Source organism: Microtus oregoni, unplaced genomic scaffold, assembly GCF_018167655.1.
Source record: "Microtus oregoni isolate MIOR12 unplaced genomic scaffold, Mior012 000015F_ref0000493, whole genome shotgun sequence".
In the NCBI taxonomy this organism is placed as follows: domain Eukaryota; kingdom Metazoa; phylum Chordata; class Mammalia; order Rodentia; family Cricetidae; genus Microtus; species Microtus oregoni.
In genome coordinates this window covers 36,493,001-36,505,951 of record NW_024543074.1, presented here as the reverse complement: position 1 = coordinate 36,505,951, position 12,951 = coordinate 36,493,001, and the positions used below count along the sequence as shown (strand labels likewise).

The 12,951-nt window shown below is 39.5% G+C and overlaps 1 protein-coding gene across 3 annotated transcripts in view; it reads right to left on the bottom strand.

Annotated features, from left to right (window-relative positions):
- Nucleotides 1-12,951, bottom strand: part of Ulk2 (unc-51 like autophagy activating kinase 2) — a 75,701-nt gene that overhangs the window by 24,198 nt on the left and 38,552 nt on the right. For all 3 annotated transcript variants that reach the window (XM_041663882.1, XM_041663883.1, XM_041663884.1), the window contains 5 exons: nucleotides 10,483-10,620; nucleotides 6,830-6,975; nucleotides 2,711-2,791; nucleotides 470-756; nucleotides 2-189 (listed from right to left, as the gene is read on the bottom strand). In XM_041663882.1, the coding sequence (XP_041519816.1) occupies nucleotides 2-189; nucleotides 470-756; nucleotides 2,711-2,791; nucleotides 6,830-6,975; nucleotides 10,483-10,620 (840 nt within the window). The remainder of the gene's footprint in view (nucleotide 1; nucleotides 190-469; nucleotides 757-2,710; nucleotides 2,792-6,829; nucleotides 6,976-10,482; nucleotides 10,621-12,951) is intronic.

Here is a 12,951-nt window from a genome sequence, read left to right as displayed (position 1 = left end):
CCTGCCAAATACTGCCTTGCTCTGTAGCTCAGATCGTTGCCTCTCACTTCCTTGGACTAAGAGGCAATGGGTACATGCACGAGGGTCATTTCCATCTTTGGACTGGCTTTCAACAGGCCCATGACGAGTAACCAAGGCTAAGAGGTTAGAAGATGCTTGTGTTTTAGGGATTTTGAAAGGAGCTGTAGTCTAAAGAAACATATAAAAGCTAGTTAATACGATGTATTATAAAATGTTCAGAACCAACAGGATATATGGTACACTGGACATGAGTATAGATTTGGGACTTAGATGTGGATTCAAATACTGGCTTTGTATTTATGAGTGATGTGTTATATGATGTTTATAATATGGGCTGTTCCTTTAAGCTCTTTAAGGACTAACTTCCTTTTCGGAAAGGAAAGCACTCAACCCAGTGACTATTCACTACGATTATAACTATTCTTATAAAAGAGCTTAAGAAACACACCTTAGTAGGAGAACCAATGATTGTTGGTAAAGGAGTTTTAAAGAACCAGTCAGAACTCCGTGGAGAGGACCCCATGTGCTTGGTGGGAGAGGTTCCAAGGCTGCCAGGCCGACTAGGCTGAGGTGAGTAACTATACCCAGCTCCTGCATGCGATGGACACACGGGGTCAGAGTGCTGTTTTCTGAGCTTCTGCTTGTTCTGATAGATATCAGTGAGGGTGGGGGCGCTCTGTAGTCTAGCACCCAGCAAGAGTGACTGTGGTGACTGGGTCTGTGGCACTGGAGAACCTATCAACAAAATGAAGGCAACATTAAAACCTGCAGAGAAGTGCACAGATAAAACACAGGAAATGAAAAAGGCAATCCACATGTGTCCAAGGATAGTGAGTGTCTCATGGAGTACATGTGGAGGCCAGAGAACAACCTCAGGTGTGGGCCCTTGCCCTCCATGCTGATTGAGAAATACACCTACGAGACTAGGCATCCCTTTTCCACACAAATCATGTTGTTGTCCAGCGAAGATCACTAATACTTAAGTTCCACTAAGACACTCTCTGGAGTTTCTTGCAAACCAAATTATTACTAATAACATTAAGAGTATGCAAGTATCCCCAGTATCCAATCTGACACCAAACCAGGTTTGGTGGTACACATTTGCTGTCCCATAGTCAGGAGGCTAAAGTAGGAGGATCTCAAGCTTAAAGCCATCCTGGTACTATATAACAAGACCCTATCTCAAACAAGTAAACAAAAAACCCAATTAAATAATAAAACCTCCAACAACTACAACAACATAAAAAATATCAATTGGAGGCTGAGCATGATGGTGCATGCTTTTAATCCTAGTACTCTGTGAGTTTGAGGTCAGCCTAGTCTACACAGTGAGAATTCCAAGACAGCCTGCACTAAATAGAGAAACCCTGTTTTTTTAAAAAATAAAACAAAACAACAACAACAACAACAACAACAACAAAATAAACAGCTGGGTGGTGGTGGCGAATGCCTTTAATCCCAGCACTCGGGAGGCAGAGGCAGGCGGATCTCTGTGAGTTCGAGGCCAGACTGGTCTACAAGTGCTAGTTCCAGGACAGGCTCCAAAGGTACAAAGAAACCCTGCCTCAAAAAACAAACAAACAACCCCCCCCCAAAAAAAATAAATAAACAAAAACAATTATAGTTTTGCTACTGACCATTCCTGCTTGCTTTCATTCCAAACCTGACATTTATTATTAAGAACATTACTCTACTTAAAAAAAATTATATATTTTATGTATGAGTGTTCTATCTGCAAATACACCTTCATGCCAGAAGAGGGCATCGGATACTAACTCAGAACCACTGGAGAAGACAGTGCTCTAAACCAGAGACATCACACCAGCCCCTCATTATTCTATTTTTTTATAAAAATAAGCTTAAATAAATAGAAAAGTAAAATTTGTAGTAAATGTCATGATCAGGGAAATTTATTTAAATGTTCCTTTAAAGAAAATTAAAAAATTAAACAAAATGAGTGAAAATTTTAATAATATGGGATTTCTTTAATTATTCAACTCATTACATGTTCACACAGTAAAGTGACTTATAAAAAGTGTGATTTACATGTACCTTTCTATGAATATGCATTATCTAATACAACAATAGAAACACGCACACATATATTTTTTCTTCCCTCCTTTCTTTTTTTGAGACAGTGTTAATACCCCATGCTGGCCTCTAACTTGCTATTTAACTGAGGATGTCCTTGAACTTCTAATAACACAGAGTTCTGGGATTATAGGCATGGCTTTATATGGTGCTGAGGACAGAACCTAAGGCTTTGTACATGCTAGGCAAATACTTCATCAACTGAGCTACATACCCAGCCCCTTAGTTTCTTAAGGTTAATTATAAAGAAATCTTTTTTTTTTTTTTTAATTTTTCGAGACAGGGTTTCTCTGTAGCTTTGGAGCCTGTTCTGGCACTAGCTCTTGTAGACCAGGCTGGCCTCGAACTCACAGAGATCTGCCTGCCTCTGCCTCCACCCGGGATTAAAGTGCTGGGATTAAAGGCGTGTGCCACCACCACCCGGCCTTAAAGAAATCTTTAATATGTCATATACTAGATATATGACATATTAGAAACATTAGACAAAAATTCTAAAAAAAAACAGTATAGGATAAGGAATATTTCATAGCAATTCTGTTCTTTGAATAAGGCTGCAAAGTATAACTCAAATTGACTCATAATAAATATATTTTCCTACCTGAGGAGTGTCTACTCCTGGCTTCATGGCCCTGAGGATGCCCACAACAGCACTGACTAAACTGTTCAGGAATGGTACCGACTAGAAATGAAACAAAGAAGAAGAATTTTCATTTTAAACAATAAAGGATAGAAATGGGCAACACACACCAACTGCTTAATCTGTAGCAGTTTACATAATTCTAATTGTAAAAGATTTAATATATCTAATCAGTGTTTAATATATCTAAAAGGTGTCAGGAAGGGTAAGATTTTAAAAGTATTATATAACCATAAAACAAATAAATGCCCCCAACAGGTATGTCGTCGTAGCGTAAGTACCAGAATTTGGATAAATGTGTGGCTTGTGGAGTTGCAGGCTCCAGCTGCAGTCCTTACATATCACACTGGTGCTGAGGTCAGGTTCCTGACATTTAGGTCTGTTGAACAGGTCATGGAAATTCATCTGACAGCTCAGTACTTCAGGGCTATTCTTGTAGTCTGGACAAAAATTTTTAGGCTTTGCTATAGTCTGAGACTCTTCTTTCCTGATTTTTTTTCCCTCCTCTTCCAGGTGTCAAATCTGTACTTTGGTCTGAAGTATTCGCTGCTTCCTCTTGACCTTCCCCTTAGCCTTTACAGGTGGTTCTCCAAGCAATCTACTGGATATACAATACCTTCTTTTCATCTATCTTACTATGAATACAAACTGCCAGGAGCAAGAAGTTTCAGGGTGTTTACATAGACATAAGACATGTCTACAACAGGAAAGGGCTCTGTCCAAGTATTAAAGCAATGAGTGCTTTCAGATTTTTTTCCAGTTTATTTATTATGTATAAAGTGCTCTGTCTGCATGTATGCCTGCAGGCCAGAAGAGGGTACCAGATCTCATTACAGATGGTTGTGAGCCACCATATGGGGCTTGGAATTGAACTCAGGACCTCTGGAAGAGCAGCCAGTGCTCTTAACCTCTGAGCCATTTCTTTCAGCTTTAAATATAAGGTTTGGTGGCACAGAGACCACTTCCTAAATATAACCCCAGCAGCACAGACACTGAGAGAAACAATCAATAAATGGGACCTCCTGAAACGGAAAAGTCTCTGTAAAGCAAAGGACATGGTCAAAAAGACAAAACGACAGCCTACCGAATGAGAAAAAGCTCTTCACTAACCCCACATCAGACAGAGGTCTGATCTCCAAAATATACAAAGAACTCAAGTAACTGGACACCAAAAGAACACATAATCTAATAAAAAAATGGAGTACAGACCTAAACAGAGAACTCTCAACAGAGGAATCTAAAATGGCTGAAGGACACTTAAGGAAATGTTCAACATCTTTAGCCATCAGAGAACTGCAAATCAAAACAATTCTGAGATTCCATCTTACCCCTGAAAGAATGGCCAAGATCAAAAACACTGATGACAACTTATGATAGAAAGGTTGTAGAGAAAAGGGAACACTTCTGCATTGCTGGTGGGAATGCGAGCTGGTACTACAACCCCTTTGGATGTCAGTGTGGCGATTTCTCAGAAAATTAGGAAACAACCTTCCTCAAGACCCAGTAATGCCACTTTTGGGAATATATCCAAAGGGTGCTCAATTGTGCCACAAGGACATGTGCTCAACTACATTCATAGCAGCTGTGTTTGTCATAGCCACAACCTGGAAGCAACCTAAATGCCCCTTGACCGAAGAATGGATAAGGAAAAGTGGTACATTTACATAATGGAGTACTACACAGCAGAAAAAAATAACATTTTGAATTTTGCAGGAAAATGGATGGAGCTAGAAGACATTATTTTGAGTGAGGTAACCCAGACACAGAAAGACAATTATCACATGTACTCACTCATAGGTGGTTTTTAAACATAAAGCAAAGAAAGCCAGCCTACAAACCACAATCCCAGAGAACCTAGACAACAATGCGGATGCTAAGAGAGGCATATGTAGATATAATCAACATGGGAAGTAGAAAGTATAAAAAGGACAAGATGTCCTGAGTAAATTGGGAGCATGGGGACCTTGGGGGAAGGTTGAAGGGGGAGGGGAGAAGAGAAAAATGTAGAGTTCAATAAATATCAGTAAAAGCCGGGCGGTGGTGGCGCACGCCTTTAATCCCAGCACTCGGGAGGCAGAGGTAGGCGGATCTCTGTGAGTTCGAGACCAGCCTGGTCTACAGAGCTAGTTCCAGGAGAGGCTCCAAAGCCACAGAGAAACCCTGTCTCGAAAAAACAAAAAATAAATAAATAAATAAATAAATAAATAAATAAATAAATAAATATCAGTAAAAAAAAGGTACGGTTTGGATCTTGTCTTTGCAGACCATAGCACATTCTAGTGGCACCTATAAGAGTGAAACGAGGCCAAGATTTGGTTTGAAATTTTTTTTAACTAAAAACAGAATGGATGATGAGGCTCTTAAATTTTTTTGTTTTGTGTGGTGCATGAATGTGGATGCCAAAGGTTAATTCTGGCTGTCTTCTATCACTCTTTTCCTTGCTTTTTGAGACATGGTCTCTTATTGAACCTGGGGCTCACTGGCTGGCCAATTTGCCCTGCCTTCCCCCAGGGCTGGGGTTACAGAAGCACACTGCTTTTACATGGATTCAGATTCAGACCTTCATGCTTACATGAAAAGCACTTTACCCACTGAACCATCTTCTCAGTCCCCAAACTTAAAAACAGGGTCAGTGAGTATCTGGATTCTGACTACAGATGACCACATACCATCCTGGTATTCTGAGCAGGAGATACTACAGACCTAGGTACTTTGGCCTTCCTTACGTATTCTGACTTCAGAAATGTGTTTCTTTCTTTCTTTTTTCTTTGAGACAGGGTTTCACTGTAGTTTTAGAGCCTATCCTGGAACTAGCTCTTGTAGACCAGGTTAGCCTTGAACTCACAGAGATCCATCTGTCTCTGCCTCCTGAGTGCTGGGATTAAAGGTGTGCGCCACCATGCCCGACCTCAGAAATGTGTTTCTTAATTTCACATAGAATGTAGTTTATTTTTCTGTTTGCTGTAGTTTCTGGTATTTTCTTTGTTTTAGGCTTTCTGAAACAACCACCAAGGGAAAGTAGAAGGATCTGTAACAAAGCTGCTGACATATTACCACTCTGAGCCAGAAAGCTTTTGGTCAATGTGATCCAGGACTGTTGTATTTTAACTAGTTTTCGCTCATTTGAGTGTTAAATCGGGAAACATTTGATGTAATTTAATCCATGGCTTAGGCTAACCAGAAGATGAGGATACTTTTTTTTTTTTAAATATTTATTTATTATGTATACAATATTCTGTCTGTGTGTATGCATGCTGGCCAGAAGAGGGCACCAGACCTCATTGCAGATGGTTGTGAGCCACCATGTGGTTGCTGGGAATTGAACTCAGGACCTTTGGAAGAGCAGGCAATGCTCTTAACCTCTGAGCCATCTCTCCAGCCCCCGAGGATACTTTTGAAATAAAAGATAAATTTATATTTCCAACTGTCATCATACTGATTATAGAGATTTTTTTTCTTTTCTCTGTGTGTCTCTCTTGATCACTCTTCCTCCTTATTCTTCAAAGCACAGTCTCTCAATCAGATCCAGTAGTTATCTGCTTGCTAGGGAGAAGCAGGGGGGGATTTCCTTCGCCTTCCAAGGCTGGGATTACAGGTAGCTCACCAAAACTACCCAGCATTTTTGTGGGTTCTGGGGGTCAGAACTCCAGTATGCAGGCTCACCTGACAAGCACTTTAACTGTTGAGCCATCCCCCAGGTTCCAATGCAGATTGTTTGTTTATTTACTTGCTTATATTATTTATCTATTTATTTATTTTGATTTTTCAGGATAGAGTTTCACTGTATAGCCTTGGCTGTCCTGGGACTCACTCTGTACACCAGGTTGACTTCAAAGTCACAAAGATCCACCTGCCTCTGCCTCCTGAGTGCTGGAATTAAAGGTATGCATCACACGGTCTGGCCAATACAGAGATTTTTAAGATGAAGTCGGGAGTAGGATACAGTACAAAGGTTAGAGTATGTCATATAATCAGCTTAAAAGCACTGTTATCATGACTCCATATTCCTTGAGAGTGTGCACTATCCAATTTATTACACAGAAAATCAGGTTAAAGATGATTGCATTCAATTTTCCTCACCCAAAGGGGATGGCGAGTAAGGCCTGGAAGAGCCAGTCGAGAGTCTTCGTCCTCCTGTCTGCACTGTGTCTGCTGGTACAGGAGAGCAGGACCCGACCCGGAGGAAGCCCATGGGGCTGGTGTTAGACCTTCGTACCACTGCAGATCTGAAAAGAAAAAAGAGAATTATTTCCTATCTGATAGGACCCAGAACAGAACTTTATTTCTGACAACTTCCGACAACACTCCATGTAGAATAGTTTTTAAACATATAACACATAATGGTTACAAGGAACAAAAATAAAAAATGTAAAATGAACCAGGTGTGATAGCACATGCCTTTAATTATAAAACTTGGGAGGCTGAGGCATGTGAAATGAGTTCCATGACAGCCTGGTCTACATAGTGAGTTTCAGGACTACATGACAAGATCTGGTCTCCGGGAGAAAAAAAAAAGTAGTAGTAAAATGATAAAGTTTCCTCTCTATTCTTCCACCAAATCCTTCATGCTTCTCCACTATTCTTAGTTTCTGGTGTATCCTTCCAGAGTTCACTAATGCCCTGAATTCATAACATTACTATCAGCTTTTAACCACTGAGTAATACGTGACATATTAACCACTGTCAATCTGACTCAGGTCGTTTCTTTTATCCTCTGAAAAACTACTTAGTTTCCAGACAGCTTTTATTAACTTCTACAGATTGTTACTTATTATATATAAACAAATTTTTTAAATTAAAAAGTAATGAACATATTATATTTAACCTAAGATTACAAAAGGTAAATATATTTTCCAAGAAAGTATTTTAAAGAGAAGCATGGTATTTTACACTTCTGAAAAATCTCTAATACTCTGCTTAATAGAAGACATTTGGATTTTTATATTGTTTCTGCAATCAAATTGTTATTCACTATGTTATTTTGGATGAAGTATATAAAGAAGACAAATTTACACAGGTATGTCCTAAAAAAAGCAAAAATATTTTGGTAGCCTTTTCAAGATAACAGTGATATTCTTCTTTGATACTAAGCAAGCAGTGATATCTAAAGAATCAGCCACAATGTGAAACTATCCATGAATATTGTGCTCTAACATTGAAGTTCATTCTTCTGAAAAGTATTGGCTCTTTGAATAAATATGTGCACCATTTTACCACAATTTGGACAACATTGTTCCACTGACTATGCAGATAACCCAAATATTGACACATTACACAACAAGGGCCACATTCGTACCAAAACGTCACTGCTACGGAGCTGAAAAGATAGCTCAGTGGTTTAGTGCATTGTTTGCTCTTGCTATGGACAGGAGTTCAAGTATAAGCACCCTCACGGAAGCTCACAACCATCTGTACTCCAGTTGTAAGGGACCCAACACCTTCACTCTCGCCTGACCTCCAAGGATATCTAGGCACATGAGTGGGGCACAAACATACATGCAGGCATAACATTCACACGCATAAAAATAAATCTAAAAAATGTCACCAATCATACAGAAATATCAGAGCAAAAACTAACAATACCTGTCAGCATTACAGTGGTGAGTATGTTTTCCAGAGGTCTGGTTTTGTTTGAAAACTCATTATTGTTTTTATCCTCATTGTTTTCTTCCAAGTAGAAAAACTTAGTTCATTTCTGACAAAATGGCTGCTCTACTCCCATACCATAGTTTCTCATTCTTTAAAATAAAGAGTGCTCAGTGAAAAGGGGGCTAGTTTAGCTGGCAGTCCAATCATGCAATGTTTAACCTAAGGCAAGTAAGTATCTAATATACTACAAATGTGCTTTATTAGCATATGAGTAGCCTACCAACCCTAGGGTTGTGATTTTTCAAAGACTAGCTTTTGCTGAGTTGTTGAGGACATTCTTCATATGTGCTGTAAGGATCACAAAGACTAACACTACACTTATAAGTCATTACCTTATTCATGTTAGGACATAAGCAGTTTTGTTCATTTTTGCTTTCTTCACCATTAATGCATACACCAACACACTGAGAAAAGCAAACTATATTCTATGCTTACTTATTATCAAGCAGTTTTGACTATGAGCTCTATGAAGAGATCTAAAAACAACACTCTTTGTTTTTGGAGACAGGGTTTCTTTGTGTAACAGCCCTAGCTGTTCTGAAACTCACTTTGTAGACCAGGCTGGCCTTGAACTCACAGAGATCTGACTGCCTCTGCCTCCTGATTGCTGGGATTAAGAACCTGTACCATCACTGCCTGGATTAAAAAAAATCACACTTTTTTCATTTTATATTAAACTTGGAAACTTTGTTGTGTCAGACTTAGCTTCCTTACTCATCTGGAATAGAATGTGCATAGCTTTCTATTGTCATAGAGGGACTACAATAAATCAGCATGGAAACACTGGTGGACACAGCTTATTTCTCACCTTTTGGTATTGTAACAATAAGCTATGTCATATACAAAGCCTGTTTACGGAGAATATGTATCTGACTATGTACACATACATTAATAACAAGTTGCCAGAATTACAGTGTTATTTCCTCCTTCCATGCTAACCTGATTTCTCTGAGATTTAGACCTCTATAGGGTGCAATGATTTCCGTTCTGGCAGAATCCTGATTTCATGCACACTTTTGCTGTGAGGAAGTAGGAATTCTTCCATCATCTTTCTTTTCTAGAAATTTAGTGACATCTGTCACTATGGAACATTTTATTATTTTACGTGGAGTTAGTCTTTTTACTATTACCTTTGGGGGTGTGTGTGGTATCAGATGTAGAACAAGTACACAAGACATAAAAAAATTGGCTGAAACTGAAAGTCTTCTTTCCTATTTATTTTCTCTTTCGAGACAGAGAGATTCACTGTACCCCAGAGTAGCCTCAAATTGTTAATCTTCCTGCTTTGGTCTCTCACGTGATGGGATTACAGTCATGATCCAACACACCAGAAATACTATTTATTAAACAAGTTCTTTCTTTTTTCTGGTTTTATTTTGAGATAGGGTCTCACTGTGTAGCCCTGGCTGGCCTGGAACCTACTATGCAGCCCAGGCTGGCCTTGAATTCAAAGTTCCATTTGCCTCTTTCTTTTTCCAGGGTTAAAGGGTGTGTGCCACCAAAACTGGCTGGTTTTTGTTGTTGGCTTTGTGGGTTTTTAAAATTTTTTTTATTTGATTTTATTGAGATCCACATTTTTCTCTGCTCCCCTCCCTGCCTTTCCCCTCCCCTTCAGCCCTTTCCCATGGTCCCATGCTCCCAATTTACTCAGGAGAGCTTGTCTTTTTCTACTTCCCCTGTAGATTAGACCCTTGTATGTCTCTCTCGGGATCCTCATTGTTGTCTATGACGGTTTTGTGTTTTGAGACAAGAGCTCATATAGCTTGGGATGGCCTTGAAATTACTATAGTTAGGACAGCTTTGAATTTCTGATCTTCTGCTTTCAGCTCTCAAAGGCTAGGGTTACAGGAATGCACCCTCTTGCCTGGTTTATACAGTGTTTGGGATTGAATGAAGGATTGAATGTGAATGGTGGTGGGTAAACATTCTGTAACTGAGAGATACATTACCAGCCCAAGTTCTTTCTCAGTAATTATATTCTTAGCAAATACATGTGTGTAATGTTAAATACAAATAACCTTTGAGTCTCAATAACAACAACAAAACCTATTAAAAAAATAAAAAGAAAAAAGACACTGGCTTACCTTGGAGAACCATGTGGATTTGTGCCAGAGCTGGCAGTGGATATAAGATTCTGCTCTATGCGCTGATAATTCCTTACTTGAGTAGGAACTGGAATTGGAGCTGTTTCACTGTGAGGTGACACAGTAGGTTGATACTGCCTGCCACCATAATTTAAGAAAGAAAGAGTGGTCAGACTAATTTTCTTTCAGTTGACCTAATTAGCTATATTTAGAGAAAATTCTAGAAAGCTAAGCGATCACTTTTAAATGTGAATAAGAAATATCCTGTTTTGGGGGCTGGAGAGATGGCTCAGTGGTTAAGAGCACTGACTGCTCCTCCAGTGGACCCGGGTTCAATTCCCAGCACCCACATGGCAGCTCACAGCTGTCTGTAGCTCCAGTTCAAGAGAATCTGACATCGCTATACCAATGTGCATGAAATGAAGTTAAATAAAGTTTTTTTTTTAAAAAAAGAAATATCCTGTTTTAAAAAACATATGTACCCAGAACTCACATCTGTCAAGAACACTCCTACACTCCTGACAGCCTGGTGGTGGTGGTGGTGCATGCCTTTAATCCCAGAACTCAGGAGGCAGAGGCAGGTGGATCTCTGTGAGTTTGAGGCCAGCCTGATCTACAAGTTCCAGGACTGCCAGGGCTACCTACACAGAGAAACCCTGTCTTGGAAGAAAAAGAGTGGAGCGGGGAGAAAGAAGTAAACTCCCAGGAAATGGGGGAAATCGCTACAACACTTGTCACTGTACTGAGCACCAGGGCTAATCAGGCTGCATAACAAGAAGAATATACTCAACTTACTGCACTACAAGCTTTGACATAGTTAAGAATAGAATTTATGGATTTGTTATCATAATTGAAATTTGTTTTAATGGGTTTAGTGACACAGGCCTGTAATCCTAGCTACTTAGGAAGCTGAGACAAGATGTCTAGTTCAAGGTCTGCCTGGGTAAAGTAGAAACTGTCTTGAAATGAAACCCAGAAAACAAGCTAGGAATACAGCTCAGGGGCACAGAACTTACCTAGCATGTGCAAGGCTCCAGACTGAATCTCCAGCACTGCAAATATATACATAAACACAAAGTTGTGGAGGCCCAAAAATGTGAGCCTATTTCCACGTTGACCAAAGGTCCGAGAGTTTGAACTTAACTCTAGTCCTTCAAAGTTATTATGTTACCTCAAATAAAGGTCCCACCTAGACTTAGAACAGAGAGTTCTGCTCTCAAGGTTGTTGTCAACAGGTGTGGTGAATAGCCAGATCTTGCATTTCAGGAATAGAGGAAAGTCTGAGGATCCAATTAAGTTCCAGTTCCCTTAAGGAGGTAACTTTGGATTCCACACAGGGAGTGGTTTGCCTACAGAATGTTTTAGTGTGAGGGTGACTTGTTCTAGCAATACAATGCTTAACTATGAATGTAGCCCATGACCTTCAATTGGTATGTTCATTTCCTTATATAGTGTAAATGTAGTTTTTTGTCTTACTCCTACCTTTTGGGTTCAGGGGTATTTTAAGCAGTTGGAAATTAAAGCAGGCCAATTTTCAGTACTCACTGGAATTCCCTCCTGATATAATCCTATATGTTTCTCTGTTTTATTATTTTCATTTGCATCTTCATATTATTCATATTTATTTATTTAGGATTTTTGAGACAGGGTTTCTCTGTAGTTTTTTGGTGCCTATCCTGGAACTAACTCTTGTAGACCAGGTCAGCCTCAAACTCACAAACATCCACCTGCCTCTGCCTCCCATAGTGCTGGGATTAAAGGCGTGCACCACCACCACCTGGGCTGCGTCTTCATGTTCTTTATTATATTTCTAAATCCCCATGCCTCTATCCTGGCAAGAGGTATTTTTTGTCGAGGTTGGTTCCTGACATAAAGTAAAAGTATTATTTTTTTCTTTTAAAAAAGAAATTGTAATCGGGGGGAGGGAAATGGGAGGCAGTGGCGGGGAGGAGGCAGAAATCTTTAATAAATAAATAAATTTAAAAAAAAAACATGCCTGTTCAAGAAACTAAGATAGGAGAACTGCAAATTCAAGGTCAGCTTGGGCTTCTGTGAGTTCAAGGTCAGCCTAGGCAATTTAGCAAAATGCTATCTCAAAATAAGAAAAAAAGGTAATGGGTTGGATACACAATTCCATAGGAATGCTTAGGTAGCGTGTCTGAGGTGCTAGGTTCAACCCCCGTACTCAAAACAAATAGAACAAAAACCAAAAAAAAACCCCAAATTGTATGTATGCATGTTAAACACATAAATGTATAAAAGTGTAAATTCTGAAACAAAAAGTAAATCAAGAACAAAATTTAATAAAGTCACAAAAGCCAGGCGGTGGTGGCGCACGCCTTTAATCCTAGCACTCGGGAGGCAGAGGCAGGCGGATTTCTGTGAGTTTGAGGCCAGCCTGGTCTACAAGAGCTAGGCACCAAAAACTTCAGAGAAAACCTGTCTCGAAAATCCAAAAATAAAAAAAAA